Source organism: Mercenaria mercenaria, chromosome 12 (genome assembly GCF_021730395.1).
Source record: "Mercenaria mercenaria strain notata chromosome 12, MADL_Memer_1, whole genome shotgun sequence".
Classification (NCBI taxonomy): Eukaryota; Metazoa; Mollusca; class Bivalvia; order Venerida; family Veneridae; genus Mercenaria; species Mercenaria mercenaria.
The window spans coordinates 62866714-62885657 of NC_069372.1; the positions used below are offsets into that span (position 1 = coordinate 62866714).

Below are 18944 nucleotides of genomic sequence, written 5' to 3' on the forward strand. Positions count from 1 at the left end.
AAAGAAATTGTAATCATTATATTAATGCTCCCATAAATCGAATCCTGCGCTAAAATCATCGTATTTGTACGCTATAGTACGGGTTTAAGCCTGTCAAAAATATTTTATTCTCTGATCAGTCTTCAGACTTACCGTTGCCATTTGACGGTATGATGCAGAAGAGAACGCGTGGCATTTGACTGAAATCCTGTATCCCCGCAAAATTCGTCTGCGCCGGTGAAAGTGTTAACGATAAAGTCAAAGTTTTCCATGTCACCGGTATGAATTCTAAAGTAGAGATGGTACCTACCCAAATAAATCAAAGGGGGACAACTCTGAATTGATCAATAAACTGAAGCCAATATTAAACATTGATCAAAAGTGAAAGAAAGATCAGATAGGTCCTTTTATCAGGCAGACAAAATATGACCTATATTTGTTTAAATCCCTTTGTATTCAATATACAATATGCACGCTTTTCTCATGACTTACACTGACAGTTATTTTGTAAGCTGTAGTGAGGCCCTGATAGAAAGTTTATTAATGCATGAAGATTATATAGAATAATGCATACATTCCTTTGAAGAAAATTAACGACATTAAGAAACATTATTAAGTTTTGATCTTTTAGCCAAAGTTGTTTATTTATTGTTCTCAATGGTGATACATTGGTTTACACAGCATTTATATATCAAAATGTAAAATGTATATATCCAACAATGAGAAATAACAAAAAAAAGTTAAATTGGTAATACAAAAATTCACTGTCGTCAAATATAATTACAATGTTTTAAGGTAGTGGTTGTAATTACTACATGTTAAGGTAGCTGACAGCTGACTCTATGTAATGTATTTTAAGCAATTCTCAATTTAAACATTCTCTGGAGGGAACTAGCACGATCATTTGCTTTCCTTGAAAAACGAATAAATGCTGAAAAAGCATATGGAGATTACTCTATTTGATGATTTTCGTTACAGGTCAACTACCCTAAACAAACTAAAAGGTGTTTTATTTATTGTTGAAAACAAAGTAATCGGATAATTTCAGATATCAACATCAATTTAAAACTTATACTGTTTACACAACTTCAAAAATGTTTTTGTTGGGGCCTCTCATTTACAAATATATCAACAATTATCACCTGAATCGAGTGCATTCATGAGTGAAAAATATTGATGGTAAAATGGCGTAGGGGTTTGTTTACAATATAAAATCTTTAATAACTTCTTTAAGGTACATTTTTGGGATGGTTTTGGTAAGCTTATAATAAAGAGCATGTCATTCTCTTTCACTCAGAATTTTTTCAAGCGTTTTAGACTATTGGCTAGTCTTGGAATTTGACTTTATTAAAAGACAAAAGGAAGTTCAGTATAGGCTCTTTCAAAATGTTGAAAGTAGAGTAAACTTACCTTATACTCTATTGAATTTATTTAGCTGTGGGAGCTTTTGATATAGACTATAATTGGGGAAGTCCTAAAATCTTTGAAAAACGGTCAATACAAGAGTTGTCCATTTTGCTTCAGATATTTTGAGAAAGTCATTTTTTAGATATCAAATATTTCTATTTTTGACATGGAGAAGAGGAAAACCATAAATATATTTAGAAAATTGGTGCACTTAGCTATCACTTCACTCTGAAAAAAAAACCTATAAAGATGAATTTGAATTTTTTAGGTACCATCTCTATCTAAAGGATGACGATTAACGGCTGCGCACTCTCTTATATACAATTCGCGTTCTGAATTCGCGATGTCATTCGTCAATAATATTGAGCGTTGATTGGTTAAAATTTCGACGTTTTCATTGGTCAAAACGACTTTATTGGAGATGTTTCATTGGTTCGTCTTCCTACCTTCTGATTGGCTATTTTATGTTTAGAAACGACGGTATTCTAAATGGACAAGGAGTGGCGTACAAGTGTTGGTTCATTTTAGCGCGGGATATCGACGGGTTTACATCTGTTGAGTGAGTAATATTTTGTCTTATAATTTCATTTTATAAATAGTTATTCTCATATAGTTTTTATTTTAATGATTGGTCAAGTCGTAGACTGTACGTAATTATATTATACATTTTCTTTCGAATGGTTTTTATACGAGAGGTTCTTTTTTACGCATGCGTATAGCTTTTGTTTTCGTGTTATCTCCCCGTGTAGGGCTGACCCTCAATGTGCGCGAACACGCCCAAGATAGGTATACAAGTCATTCCTAAACATTTTCATAAATACGTCATTTTAAACTTAGAATTCAAAATGGCCGCCGCACATGCGCAGTGAATTCATTTCTTATATGCATTTTTTTTTTGTTGGGTTTAACGTCGCACCGACACAATTTTAGGTCATATGGCGACTTTCCAGCTTTAATGGTGGAGGAAGACCCCAGGTGCCCCTCCGTGCACTATTTCATCACGAGCGGGCACCTGGGTAGAACCACCGACCTTCCGTAAGCCAGCTGGATGGCTTCCTCACGTGAAGAATTCTACGCCCCAAATGAGGTTTCAAACCCACGTCGATGAGGGGCAAATGGTTTGAAGTCAACGACTCTAACCACTCGGCCACGGAGGCCCCTTCTTATATGCAAATGAGTTACTTTTTATAGTAACTAGGTCATCCAAGATGGCGCCCGTTTGTTTGCCGCCAAACCGACGCTTATACTACTCCGACTTCTGCTTTATTGCAACTAAATTTTTACCTGCCCGTGTGATTTCTAGACTCCGATCCATCGTGTGACCGCTCCCGTAGTCGAGTGGTTAGTCGCTGACTTTTCACTGTAACCTCTCACTGATTGTGGGCATCGGTTCGAGCCTTGCAACCGACCATATCTCTTTATGTGAGAGAGTTGGCAGTTTCTTACGGAGGACGTGAGTCTAGTACTGGTTCTTCCCAGGAGCGACGGTTAGGTAAACTGCCCACCCAACATAAAGGAAGAACTGTTGAAAACGGGCGTTAAACCCAAGAAATAAATAAATGAATTTCCGTCGTGAGCAAGTTTCTTGGCAAGGAAACTTACTTAGTCACGAATCCCGAATCAAGTTTCAATTCGCTATTAAAGTGAAATGAAGGAGTCCAGCACTTAAAGGTTTTAGCTTCATATACAACGGCTACACGGCCGAAAGTTGAATTGTTGATGTACATATTCAATGTACGAAAAAAAAAGATTCCAGTTAATTCAAGCCTGTCTTCAGAATCGCATGTTTGCTAGATTCTCAAACACACAAAACTGTTTACCTTTATAACTTGAATAATGTATATAAACAGGGCATTTATGTTTATAATAAAGTAAATATGTTATTCCACGGAGGTAATATCTCCATGCCCTGACCAAGCGAAAAATACACATGTTGTTTACATTACATAATATTATGCTATTTTATCTTTTGATCTTTATGCACCGGCTGACTTAATTTGCATTTTGTAGTGAGACTAGAAGGGATTAATGATTTGTTTTATCAACTTGTCACAAGGAAATCGATGGACATCGGTAACAGAAAAAATACTTATATACGTGAAATAATTGAGATAATGCGACGTTAATCTACAGCTGTCGAATGGGGGAGTTTTACATAATGACATAATGTAATTAGTCCGAGTCTGTGGTAATCGCTGGTAGATGTCTATTCTGCACGTTTTGGATAGAGATTGTAAAAAAATGTTTCATTTGAAACTGATTCTGAGATACGGCTAAAAACTGTAATATCATCAATGTTTTAAAAACAATAAAGACTTTTCAGTTTCTTCTTGTTGCTTCTTTTACGACAATGGCCTCGTTCAATTACTGATACATTTTGGCCATGCGTGGGGGGTTAAAAAGTGAAAGACTATCAGGTTTCCCAAGCTACTCAGTCCACCTAGTACTCCCTGACAGGTAGTGATAAAAAAAGGTGCAAAAACCTAACATCTTATAGCCCTAAGTGTAAAACATGTACATACATAAGCTGTTGTGCAGGAAAAGAGAAATATTAGTAGGGTTAAAAAACAGGATAAAAGCAAGTATATATAGTAATTATGGTTGGAACATCGATGCAGCCAGTGCTGATTTGAATCCGAAGATTGTTTCAGCACTGACTACATGAGATGGTAAGACGTTCCACTCTACCACAGTTCTGGGGAAGAATGAGTATTTGTAGTAGTCAACTGTGGTAGAAGGTATTTGCAGAGCTAAGTGATGGTAATGTCTAGATTGTCTAGTGATTGGAGCGAGATATTGTTTAGGATCGACATCAACATGATTATGAACCATTTTGTAAAATAAAACCAACCTACTATATTTTATATATACCTCTCTTAGCAGAATGTATATTACGTTTTAAGAAACCAATACTTTGACATGCATTACTAGATATTTTGTTTATATGAGGGGACCAAGATAAGTTAGATGTTACTTCTACACCTAGGTAAGTAGCTCCCATAATGACAGACTGTTAAGGTCCTGTTGCAGCTGAGCTGAGTCTGCCTGTGACTTAATTGTTCTGACACAGTCATCTGCAAAATGACGCACATTGGAAGATACAGAACCCGGTAGGTCATTTATGTAGAGCAGGAGTAGTAAAGGTCCCAGGACGGACCCCTGGGGACGCCTGATATAACAGGAGCCAAGCCAGATGTTGCCCCAGCTACCACCACCCTTTGTGTTCTATGTCCTAGGAAAGCTTTGATCCAGGAATGTGCAGAGCCCCTGATGCCATAGTGATCTAATTTTAATAAGAGCCGGCCACGGTGAACTACATCAAAGGCTTTACTAAAGTCCATGATGGCAACATCAACTTGGCTTCGCTGTACTGATTTAGCTATGTCATGGATAAAACCCACAAGTTAGGTCTCGCAAGACCGCCGGGCACGAAAACCATGCTGGTTGTCCACCAGGATGTTAAATTTGTCTAAGTGATTCAAGATATTACTGACCACAATGTGTTCTAATAGTCTGCAAGCTATACATGTCAATGAGACTGGTCTATAAATTGAAGCTTGAAACTTTTCACCTTTTTTAAAGATTGGTGTTACGTAAGCCTCAGACCAATCTGAGGGAACAGTACCACTATCAAGAGATTTATTAAACAATATTGTAAAGATTGGAGCTATTTCAGTTGCACATTCTTTTAAAATTCTAGGTTTGATTTGGTCTGGACCTGCTGCTTTGTACGGGTTTAAATTTTCAAGAAATTTCTTAACACCATTTTCAGTTACTTTTATTCTGGGCATGCTAGCAAATGGGCTAGGACCAAGATTTGGTAAGCTTGGACTGGGGTCATTTGTAAATACTGAAGAAAACTGTTTATTTAAAATTTCTGACTTATCCTTGGCACTAGATTTCAAGACACCATTTTCTCTCAGAGGAGCAACAACACAAGAGTCATTTTTCAAACTTTTAATAAAACCCCAGAAACGTTTAGTTGTGCCATGTTTATGTTCTTCTGAGCTACAAATAATATTATTCATGTAGTCCCAATATGAATTACGTGTTTTCTTTTGGATAAGAGTTTTAATCTTTTTAAGTTTAGAAAACCATGGAAGATGATGTCTACCTGAGACAATTTTGCTCGGTACATGACTTGCTAGCTCATCTAATTTCTGTTTAAAGCTATGCCACAATTCTTGAACACCCCAGTTTTGAGAGTGGTTTAGGGTGACAAAATTAATTAAACCTTTTTAAAAAATTAATTTCTGACCAATTTGCTTTATCAAATAGTAAAATTTTGTGCTTACTTTTTAGATTAACTCTTGCTGATGATAAAAGGTCAACAAATGGAATGCAATGGTCACTAAAACCAGGAATGTATTGTTTAGACAACTTAACGGGAAAACCCTACAAAAAATGAAATGTACATAACTTGATTCGCGTCTTGGGCGGAGTTTATGTAAATGACGGTTACAAAAATAGCCACTCACGATAAGAAAATCCATATCAGTCAGGATGGAGGTAATGTAGAGATATATTACCTCCATGCAGTCAGTCACTACATGTGTATGATGCAAACACTGTATCGGCGCGGTTTTCTGAAATCAGCAGTAAACAATGAATAAAGTTTCCTTTTAAAAGAAAATGCTTAATGTAGGAACTCTATAAAAGACTGCAAGTATATCAGCTTATGATCAAAACAAAAACAGTTCGCATAAAACCTAAAACATTGTGTAAAAGCATCGCCCTCGGTTGGGGTGTCGTTAACGTGTTCTATTTATAGTCTAAATGAGGGTTTTCCTTTGTTACTATTTAAATCCGACGAAACCGGCAGTAGTCGACTTATCTGTCTTTTTCGCAAACATGACGAAGCGGTGAAAACATGCATAGAAGCAGTCTAAATCCTGAACGAGCTTGTTGCAAGCCAAAACAAAAATACCCATTTAAATATGGTGTACCATTTGGGTCGAAAGTATGCTTTTCGTGCGCGCACATTTCAGAATATACGTGCACGTATAAAAGTATGCGTAAAGCAGACTTTCGGCCCAAATAGTACTCCATAGAAATTGGCGGCAAATTTTCCTCTCAGATACCCATTTGGCAGATTACATTATTTCAGGGGCGTGCTTACTATGACAGGTATAAAAGTCCATAAATTCTTTACAACAGTAAATGAAATAACTGAAATATGTTAAATCAGAAATGAAACGATCTTCATTTTCAATAAAATCTTTATATATGTAATTAATTTACATATTGTTCGTGAAACAACCTCGATTTAATAATAGACTGTCATAAAACGCAAACACCCGTTGGACCGATGTGTAGGTGTGACCAATCGGTAGACTTCTTACATCCTGCCGCTTGGATATATTCTGCTTCCCGGCTTCTTGTAGTAGACACGACTACAATTGGGGAGACAAAATAACCGAAAACAATATATAGGCTTGGAGTCGTAGCTCCAAGCCATAACAGAAATGACTTTGTGAGTAAACTATTTCTTTGTAGAATAAAGAATCGTTTAACATCATAAAAGTATATGCAAATGCAATATTACGAAAATAATTTTATATCTATGCAATATCAAAACAAATGGTTGAAAATATAGTTGTCCGCACTCAGAAATCTTAAAAATTATTTTTGAAAATATTGTTAACTGAAATATTTGATATAAAAATCTTAACATATTATAATATAAATTTTATGCAACCAATTAATTTTTTTTAATTTAATTAAGATATAATATTTTTCTGTTCAATCAATCATGTTCTTTCCCAGATCATACAACTATTTTCAAACGCTCATGTCATAAACATGTAATGAGATTTACTTTTTTAAAACAGGAAAATCCATAATAAATTTATGATCAAAACGAGACCAGTTTCAACATTCAGTATTCTAATCACTAAATCTAATGCCACTCTAAGAGAAATCCAATATTAAGCAAATAAATATTCAATACTTGCGTTTAAATATTATTAAACATTCACTAAATATCTTAATTTAAAGAGACAGACACACGTTCTTTTCAATTAACTTTTACATAACCGACTTTCGAAGAATTCGAGTGTCATCTGCCATGTCTTATCCACAATCTATCGTCATTTTCTGATGATTGTGGCTGCTCCGGATTTAAAAGAAAGAAGTCCTTATTTTTTTTAGTCAATCCAATATTGTTAGCTTTTCAATAAATACGAGTATCTCTGTTTACAGGCCTCAGTTTAAAGCTATTGAAATCAATTCTCAATTTTGCCAACGAAGCATTATAAGAAACTAAACATTTTAAAATATCTAGATATTCCAAACAGAGTTTTCCCCCTTCATTACACACTATTATTGTACAACTGCAATCAAGCTTAACGACTAAGACTTTACTGTTGAATTATTAAGAACCAAAAAGAGTCTCTTTATTGTTTCCTTGACCTTAAATATTTGAAGGATCTTTTAAACAAAAGAACATTTAGAAATAAATGTTTGCCCAAACGTCGTATTTTCAGACGTAAGTGTCCAAAATAAAGAATAAAATATACGGAGTTTAGTATTATAATCATTAGCAAATCTATCCGCATCCTTCGGTCCAAACATACTGTCGTTAGGTGCACCGCGCATATTTCGTCTGAGAAACTTATAGTAGAACTTATAGTAGAATTTTGTTTTTGCTTGTCTTGTTACCAAAATTTATATGCAATATTCTGACCACAGTCTACTATATATGCTGCAATTAAATAGGACGCATCTAATATACACCATAATCGAAGGCAACGGGTTACCAAAGGGTTTTTTTTTTTTGCCATAAATAAGATGAAAACGTACATTCCAAAATTGTAAATATGTTAAGCATTTAATACTTTAACCAATATCAATATCCCAATCCACTGAAACTCTTCTCTCAGTAAATTGGTAGAAAATTTTTGTTTGTAAAACAGATGCCATATAAACAAATTATCTGCCAACTGAGAAAGTTTTTTGGCACTAGATATTAGTAAACATTTTAAAATATCATTTCTAAGCAAATCTTGGTAAATCTTAAACGTCTATTATGAATTTTTTATAAGACCCGATTGTAGACCCCATAAATATCCCAACCATTCTAAGACCTGTACCGGAAAATATCGCACACTCGCTAAACTGTTCAAAAGTTTGATCAAAGAATAAATACTTATCATATTCTAATTAACTGTACTAAGTCTGACTTGATCGAGTCGATGTTCCCGAAAGGCTTTTCCCCAAAAGGTGAATTCAATAATGTAGGTGCTGGTCCCGTGTTGGATATTGGCCCAGTAATCCCCTTGTTGGTTAGAGGCACATCCATTGGCAAAATGACCCTCTTTGCCGCACCTGTAACAGAAGACATTGGACACTTCGCCATGTCGTCCATCCATAATTCCTCTGCTGATTTTGTTACGAAAAACATGTGTGCGTAAACTATCAAGAGAAAGAGAATGAGAAATAGTGGTAGTTTTTTCTCAGTTTTCTTCTTTGGCCGATCCTCCGCCTGTCGAATGCGCTTATCGTCGCCGGGCCGAAACTTCATGCAGTGTATAACGCTATAATAAATTCCATAGCAATAGTTATGCTTGGTCTTGTTTTGTTGAGCTCATTGAAGTCACATAACAATTTCTATTGTTTAACTTTATTGTTGGTAATAAGAGTACCAAAAGTCGATCGGTTACCATCTGATTGGTAAAGAAGAGTGTAAGGTTGAATCATAACTTTATTAATTTTGGATAGAAGTGAATATTTTTTACATTCACCAGAAATTCAAAACGTGTTAATTCTACTTATATAGTAATTGTTAGTATTTCTAAAAACGAAATTTGGGTCCATTATAACTTTAGTAACCTTGACATAAATATTCAATATTTGCGTTTAAATATTATTAAACATTCACTAAATATCTTAATTTAAAGAGACAGACACACGTTCCTTTAAATTAACTTTTACATACTGTAACCGACTTTCGCAGAATTTAAGTGCCATCTGCCATGTCTTATCCAGAATCTATCGTCATTTTCTGATGATTGTGGCTGCTCCGGATTTAAAAGAAATAAGTCATTCCGGATTTAAAAGAAAGAAGTCATTATTTTTTTAAGTCAGTCCAATATTGTTAGCTTTTCAATAAATACGAGTATCTCTGTTTACAGGCCTCAGTTTAAAGCTATTGAAATCAATTCTCAATTTTGCCAACGAAGCATAATAAGAAACTAAACATTTTAAAATATCTAGATATTCCAAACAGAGTGTTCTCCCTTTATTACACACTATTACTGTACAACTGCAATCAAGCTTAACGACTAAGACTTTACTGTTGAATTATTAAGAACCAAAAAGAGTCTCTTTATTGTTTCCTTGACCATAAAGTACCAAAAGTCGATCGGTTACCATCTGATTGGTAAAGAAGAGTGTAAGGTTGAATCATAACTTTATTAATATTGGATAGAAGTGAATATTTTTTACATTCACCAGAAATTCAAAACGTGGTACCACCTTAATACATATGAACGTGTTAATTCTACTTATATAGTAATTGTTAGTATTTCTAAAAACGAAATTTGGGTCCATTATAACTTTAGCAACCTTGAAATACATTATCAAAGGAGGGTTTTGTGGTGGTGTGCGAGGTGCTGGTGATGATGTGCCAAATGTTAGGGTTGCTGTAGATGGTGGTGTGCGAGGTACCCGGGTTGCAATACGTGGTAGTTTACGAGATGCCAGGGTTGCTGTAGGTGGTGTATTACGAGGTACTGGGATTGCTGTAGGTGATATTGTGTGAGGGGTCAAGGTTGCTGTAGGTGATGTATTACGAGGTTCCAGGATTGCTGTAGGTGATATTGTTTGAGGTGTCAAGGTTGCTGTAGGTGGTATAAAACGAGGTGCCAGGATTGCTGTAGGTGACATGTTTGAGGTGTCAAGGTTGCTGTAGGTGGTGTATTACGAGGTGCCAGGATTGCTTTAGGTGATATTGTTTGAGATGTCAAGGTTGCTGTAGGTGGTGTATTACGAGGTGTCAGGATTGCTGTAGGTGATATTGTTTGAGGTGTCAAGGTTGCTGTAGGTGGTGTATTACGATACGAGGTGCCAGGATTCCTGTAGGTGATATTGTTTGAGGTGTCAAGATTGCTGTAGGTGGTGTATTACGAGGTGCCAGGTTTGCTGTAGGTGATATTGTGTGAGGTGTCAAGGTTGCTGTAGGTGGTGTATTACGAGTGCCCGGATTGCTGTAGGTGATATTGTGTGAGGTGTCAAGGTTGCTCTAGGTGGTGTATTACGAGGTGCCAGGATTGCTGTAGGTGATATTGTGTGAGGTGTCAAGGTTGCTCTAGGTTGTGTATTACGAGGTGCCCGGATTGCTGTAGGTGATATTGTTTGAGGTGTCAAGGTTGCTGTAGGTGGTGTATTACGAGGTGCCAGGATTGCTGTAGGTGATATTGTTTGAGGTGTCAAGGTTGCAGTAGGTGGTGTATTACGAGGTGCCAAGATTGCTGTAGGTGATATTGTGTGAAGTGTCAAGATTGCTGTAGGTGGTGTATTACGAGGTGCCAGGATTGCTGTAGGTGATATTGTGTGAGGTGTCAAGGTTGCTGTAGGTGGTGTATTACGAGGGGGCTTGATTGCTGTAGGTGATATAGTGTGAGTTGTCAGGGTTGCTGTAGGTGGTGTATTACTAGGTGCCAGGATTGCTGTAGGTGATACTGTTTGAGGTGTCAGGGTTGCTGTAGGTGGTGTATTACGAGGTGCCAGGATTGCTCTAGGTATTATTGTGTGAGGTGTCAAGGTTGCTGTAGGTGGTGTATTACGAGGTGCCGGGATTGCTGTAGGTGATATTGTGTGAGGTGTCAAGGTTGCTGTAGGTGGTGTATTACGAGGTGCCGGGATTGCTGTAGGTGATAATGTGTGAGGTGTCAAGGTTGCTGTAGTTGGTGTTTTACGAGGTACCGGGATTGCTGTAGGTGATATTGTGTGAGGTGTCAAGGTTGCTGTAGATGGTGTATTACGAGGTGCCAGGATTGCTGTAGGTGACATGTTTGAGGTGTCAAGGTTGCTGTAGGTGGTGTATTACGAGGTGCCAGGATTGCTGTAGGCGATATTGTGTGAGGTGTCAAGGTTGCTGTAGGTGGTGTATTACGAGGTGTCAGGATTCCTGTAGGTGATATTGTTTGAGGTGTCAAGGTTGCTGTAGGTGGTGTATTACGAGGTGCCAGGATTCCTGTAGGTGTTATTGTTTGAGGTGTCAAGGTTGCTGTAGGTGGTGTATTACGAGATGCCAGGATTGCTGTAGGTGATATTGTTTGAGGTGTCAAGGTTGCTGTAGGTGGTGTATTATGAGGTGTCCGGATTGCTGTAGGTGATATTGTGTGAGGTGTCAAGGTTGCTGTAGGTGGTGTATAACGAGGTGCCCGGATTGCTGTAGGTGATATTGTTTGAGATGTCAGGGTTGCTCTAGGTGGTGTATTACGAGGTGCCAGGATTGCTGTAGGTGATATTGTTTGAGGTGTCAAGGTTGCTGTAGGTGGTGTATTACGAGGTGCCCGGAATGCTGTAGGTGATATTGTGTGAGGTGTCAAGGTTGCTCTAGGTGGTGTATTACGAGGTGCCAGGATTGCTGTAGGTGATATTGTTTGAGGTGTCAAGGTTGCTGTAGGTGGTGTATTACGAGGTGCCAGGATTGCTGTAGGTGATATTGTGTGAGGTGTCAAGGTTGCTGTAGGTGGTATATTACGAGGTGCCAGGATTGCTGTAGGTGATATTGTGTGAGGTGTTAAGGTTGCTGTAGGTGGTGTTTTACGAGGGGGCTTGATTGCTGTAGGTGATATTGTGTGAGGTGTCAGGGTTGCTGTAGGTGGTGTATTACGAGGTGCCATGATTGCTTTAGGTGATACTGTTTGAGGTGTCAGGGTTGCTGTAGGTGGTGTATTACGAGGTGCCAGGATTGATCTAGGTATTATTGTGTGAGGTGTCAAGGTTGCTGTAGGTGGTGTATTACGAGGTGCCGGGATTGCTGTATGTGATATTGTGTGAGGTGTCAAGGTTGCTGTAGGTGGTGTATTACGAGGTACCGGGATTGCTGTAGGTGATATTGTGTGAGGTGTCAAGGTTGCTGTAGGTGATGTATTACGAGGTACCAGGATTGCTGTAGGTGATATTGTTTGAGGTGTCAAGGTTGCTGTAGGTGGTGTATTACGGGGTGCCAGGATTGCTGTAGGTGATATTGTGTGAGGTGTCAAGGTTGCTGTAGCGGGAGTATTACGAGGTGCCAGGATTGCTATAGGTGATATTGTGTGAGGTGTCAAGGTTGCTGTAGGTGGTGTATTACGAGTTGCCAGGATGCTGTAGGTGATATTGTGTGAGGTGTCAAGGTTGCTGTAGGTGGTGTATTACGAGGTGCCCGGATTGCTGTAGGTGGTATTGTGTGAGGTGTCAAGGTTGCTGTAGGTGGTGTATTACGAGGTGCCAGGATTGCTGTAGGTGTATTACGAGGTGCCAGGATTGCTGAAGGTGATATTGTTTGAGGTGTCAAGGTTGCTGTAGGTGGTGTATTACGAGGTGCCAGGATTGCTGTAGGTGATATTGTGTGAGGTGTCAAGGTTGCTGTAGGTGGTGTATTACGAGGCGCCAGGGTTGCTGTAGGTGATATTGTTTGAGGTGTCAAGGTTGCTGTAGGTGGTGTATTACGAGGGGCCTTGATTGCTCTAGGTGATATTGTGTGATGTGTCAGGGTTGCTGTAGGTGGTGTATTACGAAGTGCCAGGTTGCTGTAGGTGATACTGTTTGAGGTGTCAGGGTTGCTGTAGGTGGTGTATTACGAGGTGCCAGGATTGCTGCAGTTGATATTGTGTGAGGTGTCAAGATTGCTGTAGTCGGTGTATAACGAGGTGCCGGAATTGCTGTAGGTGATATTGTGTGAGGTGTCAAGGTTGCTGTAGGTGGTGTATTACGAGGTACCGGGATTTCTTAGGTGACATTGTTTGAGGTGTCAATGTTGTTGTAGGTGATGTATTACGAGGTTCCAGGATAGCTGCAGGTGATATTGTTTGAGGTGTCAATGTTGCTGTAGGTGGTGTATTACGAGGTGCCAGGATTGCTGCGGGTATTATTGTGTGATGTGTCAAGGTTGCTGTAGGTGGTGTATTACGAGGTACCGGGGTTTCTAAGGTGATATTGTTTGAGTTGTCAAGGTTGCTGTAGGTGATGTATTACGAGGTTCCAGGATTGCTGCAGGTGATATTGTTTGAGGTGTCAATGTTGCTGTAGGTGGTGTATTACGATGTGCCAGGATTGCTGTAGGTATTACTGTGTGAGGTGTCAAGGTTGCTGTATGTGGTGTATTACGAGGTGCCCGTATTGCTGTAGGTGTTATTGTGTGAGGTGTCAAGGTTGCTGTAGGTGGTGTATTACGAGGTGCCCGGATTGCTGTAGGTGATATTGTGTGAGGTGTCAAGGTTGCTCTAGGTGGTGTATTACGAGGTGCCAGGATTGCTGTAGGTGATATTGTGAGGTTTCAAGGTTGCTCTAGGTGGTGTATTACGAGGTGCCAGGATTGCTGTAGGTGATATTGTTTGAGGTGTCAAGGTTGCTGTAGGTGGTGTATTACGAGGTGCCAGGATTGCTGTAGGTGATATTGTGTGAGGTGTCAAGGTTGCTCTAGGTGGTGTATTACGAGGTGCCAGGATTGCTGTAGGTGATATTGTGTGAGGTGTCAAGGTTGCTGCAGGTGGTGTATTACGAGGTGCCCGGATTGCTGTAAGTGATATTGTGTGAGGTGTCAAGGTTGCTCCAGGTGGTGTATTACGAGGTGCCAGGATTGCTGTAGGTGATATTGTTTGAGGTGTCAAGGTTGCTGTAGGTGGTGTATTACGAGGTGCCGGATTGCTGAAGGTGATACTGTGTGGAGTGTCAAGGTTGCTCTAGGTGGTGTATTACGAGGTGCGAGGATTGCTGTAGGTGATATTGTTTGAGGTGTCAAGGTTGCTCTAGGTGGTGTATTACGAGGTGCCCGGATTGCTGTAGGTGATATTTTGTGAGGTGTCAAGGTTGTTGTAGGTGGTGTATTACGAGGTGCCAGGATTGCTGTAGGTGATATTGTTTGAGGTGTCAAGGTTGCTGTAGGTGGTGTATTACGAGGTGCCAGGATTGCTGTAGGTGATATTGTGTGAGGTGTCAAGGTTGCTGTAAGTGGTGTATTACGACGTGCCAGGATTGCTGTAGGTGATATTGTTTGAGGTTTCAAGGTTGCTGTAAGTTGTGTATTACGAGGTGCCAGGATTGCTGTAGGTGATATTTTGTGAGGTGTCAAGGTTGTTGTAGTTGATGTATTACGAGGTTCCAGGATTGCTGTAGGTGATATTGTTTGAGGTGTCAAGGTTGCTGTAGGTGGTGTATTACGAGGTGCCAGGATTGCTGTAGGTGATATTGTGTGAGGTGTCAAGGTTGCTCTAGGTGGTGTATTACGAGGTGCCAGGATTGCTGTAGGTGATATTGTTTGAGGTGTCAAGGTTGCTGTAGGTGGTGTATTACGAGGTGCCAGGATTGCTGTAGGTGATATTGTGTGAGGTGTCAAGGTTGCTGTAGGTGGTGTATTACGAGGTGCCAGGATTGCTGTAGGTGATATTGTGTGAGGTGTCAAGGTTGCTGTAGGTGGTGTATTACGAGGAGCCTTGATTGCTGTAGGTGATATTGTGTGAGGTGTCAAGGTTGCTGTAGGTGGTGTATTACGAGGTGCCAGAATTGCTGTAGGTGATATTGTTTGAGGTGTCAGGGTTGCTGTAGGTGGTGTATTACGAGGTGCCAGGATTGCTGCAGGTGATATTGTGTGAGGTGTCAATGTTGCTGTAGGTGGTGTATAACGAGGTGCCGGGATTGCTGTAGGTGATATTGTGTGAGGTGTCAAGGTTGCTGTAGGTGGTGTATTACGAAGTACCGGGATTGCTGTGGGTGATATTGTGTGAGGTGTCAAGGTTGCTGTAGGTGGTGTAATACGAGGTACCAGGATTGCTGTAGGTGATATTGTTTGAGGTGTCAATGTTGCTGTAGGTGGTGTATCACGAGGTGCCAGCATTGCTGTAAGTGATATTGTGTGAGGTGTCAAGGTTGCTGTAAGTGGTGTATTACGAGGTGCCAGGATTGCTGTAGGTGATATTGTTTGAGGTGTCATGGTTGCAGTAGGTGATGTATTACGAGGTTCCAGGATTGCTGCAGGTGATATTGTTTGAGGTGTCAATGTTGCTGTAGGTGGTGTATTACGATGTGCCAGGATTGCTGTAGGTATTACTGTGTGAGGTGTCAAGGTTGCTGTATGTGGTGTATTACGAGGTGCCCGTATTGCTGTAGGTGTTATTGTGTGAGGTGTCAAGGTTGCTGTAGGTGGTGTATTACGAGGTGCCCGGATTGCTGTAGGTGATATTGTGTGAGGTGTCAAGGTTGCTCTAGGTGGTGTATTACGAGGTGCCAGGATTGCTGTAGGTGATATTGTGAGGTTTCAAGGTTGCTCTAGGTGGTGTATTACGAGGTGCCAGGATTGCTGTAGGTGATATTGTTTGAGGTGTCAAGGTTGCTGTAGGTGGTGTATTACGAGGTGCCAGGATTACTGTAGGTGATATTGTGTGAGGTGTCAAGGTTGCTCTAGGTGGTGTAATACGAGGTACCAGGATTGCTGTAGGTGATATTGTTTGAGGTGTCAATGTTGCTGTAGGTGGTGTATCACGAGGTGCCAGCATTGCTGTAAGTGATATTGTGTGAGGTGTCAAGGTTGCTGTAAGTGGTGTATTACGAGGTGCCAGGATTGCTGTAGGTGATATTGTTTGAGGTGTCATGGTTGCAGTAGGTGATGTATTACGAGGTTCCAGGATTGCTGCAGGTAATATTGTTTGAGGTGTCAATGTTGCTGTAGGTGGTGTATTACGATGTGCCAGGATTGCTGTAGGTATTACTGTGTGAGGTGTCAAGGTTGCTGTATGTGGTGTATTACGAGGTGCCCGTATTGCTGTAGGTGTTATTGTGTGAGGTGTCAAGGTTGCTGTAGGTGGTGTATTACGAGGTGCCCGGATTGCTGTAGGTGATATTGTGTGAGGTGTCAAGGTTGCTCTTGGTGGTGTATTACGAGGTGCCAGGATTGCTGTAGGTGATATTGTGAGGTTTCAAGGTTGCTCTAGGTGGTGTATTACGAGGTGCTAGGATTGCTGTAGGTGATATTGTTTGAGGTGTCAAGGTTGCTGTATGTGGTGTATTACGAGGTGCCAGGATTGCTGTAGGTGATATTGTGTGAGGTGTCAAGGTTGCTCTAGGTTGTGTATTACGAGGTGCCAGGATTGCTGTAGGTGATATTGTGTGAGGTGTCAAGGTTGCTGCAGGTGGTGTATTACGAGGTGCCCGGATTGCTGTAAGTGATATTGTGTGAGGTGTCAAGGTTGCTCCAGGTGGTGTATTACGAGGTGCCAGGATTGCTGTAGGTGATATTGTTTGAGGTGTCAAGGTTGCTGTAGGTGGTGTATTACGAGGTGCCGGATTGCTGAAGGTGATACTGTGTGGAGTGTCAAGGTTGCTCTAGGTGGTGTATTACGAGGTGCGAGGATTGCTGTAGGTGATATTGTTTGAGGTGTCAAGGTTGCTGTAGGTGGTGTATTACGAGGTGCCCGGATTGCTGTAGGTGATATTTTGTGAGGTGTCAAGGTTGTTGTAGGTGGTGTATTAGGAGGTGCCAGGATTGCTGTAGGTGATATTGTTTGAGGTGTCAAGGTTGCTGTAGGTGGTGTATTACGAGGTGCCAGGATTGCTGTAGGTGATATTGTGTGAGGTGTCAAGGTTGCTGTAAGTGGTGTATTACGAGGTGCCAGGATTGCTGTAGGTGATATTGTTTGAGGTGTCGAGGTTGCTGTAGGTGGTGTATTACGAGGTACCGGGATTGCTGTAGGTGATATTGTGTGAGGTGTCAAGGTTGCTGTAAGTGGTGTATTACGAGGTGCCAGGATTGCTGTAGGTGATATTGTGTGAGGTGTCAAGGTTGCTGTAGGTGTTGTATTACCAGGTGCCAGGATTGCTGTAGGTGATATTGTGTGAGGTGTCAAGGTTGCTGTAGGTGGTGTATTACGACGTGCTAGGATTGCTGTAGGTGATATTGTTTGAGGTTTCAAGGTTGCTGTAAGTTGTGTATTACGAGGTGCCAGGATTGCTGTAGGTGATATTTTGTGAGGTGTCAAGGTTGTTGTAGTTGATGTATTACGAGGTTCCAGGATTGCTGTAGGTGATATTGTTTGAGGTGTCAAGGTTGCTGTAGGTGGTGTATTACGAGGTGCCAGGATTGCTGTAGGTGATATTGTGTGAGGTGTCAAGGTTGCTGTAGGTGGTGTATTACGAGGTGCCAGGATTGCTGTAGGTGATATTGTTTGAGGTGTCAAGGTTGCTGTAGGTGGTGTATTACGAGGTGCCAGGATTGCTGTAGGTGATATTGTGTGAGGTGTCAAGGTTGCTGTAGGTGGTGTATTACGAGGTGCCAGGATTGCTGTAGGTGATATTGTGTGAGGTGTCAAGGTTGCTGTAGGTGGTGTATTACGAGGAGCCTTGATTGCTGTAGGTGATATTGTGTGAGGTGTCAAGGTTGCTGTAGGTGGTGTATTACGAGGTGCCAGAATTGCTGTAGGTGATATTGTTTGAGGTGTCAGGGTTGCTGTAGGTGGTGTATTACGAGGTGCCAGGATTGCTGCAGGTGATATTGTGTGAGGTGTCAATGTTGCTGTAGGTGATGTATAACGAGGTGCCGGGATTGCTGTAGGTGATATTGTGTGAGGTGTCAAGGTTGCTGTAGGTGGTGTATTACGAGGTACCGGGATTGCTGTGGGTGATATTGTGTGAGGTGTCAAGGTTGCTGTAGGTGGTGTAATACGAGGTACCAGGATTGCTGTAGGTGATATTGTTTGAGGTGTCAATGTTGCTGTAGGTGGTGTATCACGAGGTGCCAGCATTGCTGTAAGTGATATTGTGTGAGGTGTCAAGGTTGCTGTAAGTGGTGTATTACGAGGTGCCAGGATTGCTGTAGGTGATATTGTTTGAGGTGTCATGGTTGCAGTAGGTGATGTATTACGAGGTGCTAGGATTGCTATAGGTGATATTGTGTGAGGTGTCAAGGTTGCTATAGGTGATGTATTACGAGGTGCTAGGATTGCTGTAGGTGATATTGTGTGAGGTGTCAAGGTTGCTGTAGGTGGTGTATTACGATGTGCCAGGATTGCTGTAGGTGATATTGTTTGAGGTGTCAAGGTTGCTGTAGGTGGTGTCTTACGAGGTGCCAGGATTGCTGTAGGTGATATTGTGTGAGGTGTCAAGGTTGCTGTAGGTGGTGTATTACGAGGTGCTAGGATTACTGTAGGTGATATTGTGTGAGGTGTCAAGGTTGCTGTAGGTGGTGTATTACGAGGTGCCAGGATTGCTGAAGGTGATATTGTTTGAGGTGTCAAGGTTGCTGTAGGTGGTGTATTACGAGGTGCCAGGATTGCTGTAGGTGATATTGTGTGAGGTGTCAATGTTGCTGTAGGTGGTGTATTACGAGGTGCCATTATCTGAGTTACCGGGATCTCTGT

At 40.7% G+C, this 18944-nt stretch overlaps 1 protein-coding gene across 1 annotated transcript; it reads right to left on the minus strand.

Moving 5' to 3' along the window:
* Positions 1–10551: 10551 nt before the first annotated feature.
* LOC128547592 (mucin-2-like) lies at positions 10552–18920 on the minus strand. The gene is made up of 8 exons (XM_053520615.1): positions 16931–18920; positions 15878–16486; positions 14296–15828; positions 13837–14212; positions 13318–13554; positions 12754–13160; positions 11435–12670; positions 10552–11384 (listed from the first exon to the last, which is right to left on the minus strand). The coding sequence occupies exons 1-8, from the start codon at positions 18918–18920 to the stop codon at positions 10552–10554; spliced, it is 7221 nt and encodes a 2406-aa protein (XP_053376590.1).
* Positions 18921–18944: the final 24 nt, after the last annotated feature.

Excerpts from the sequence above, each read along its gene's own strand:
- LOC128547592 (XM_053520615.1), bottom strand. The coding sequence starts at position 18,920 with ATGGCACCTCGTAATACACCACCTACAGCAACATTGACACCTCACACA. Across the intron at positions 14,213-14,295 it reads TACAGCAATCCTCGCACCTC|CAACCTTGACACCTCAAACA; the intron begins GTAATACACCAC and ends CACCACCTACAG. Across the intron at positions 13,161-13,317 it reads ATGTCACCTAAGAAATCCCG|CAACCCTGACACCTCAAACA; the intron begins GTACCTCGTAAT and ends CACCACCTACAG.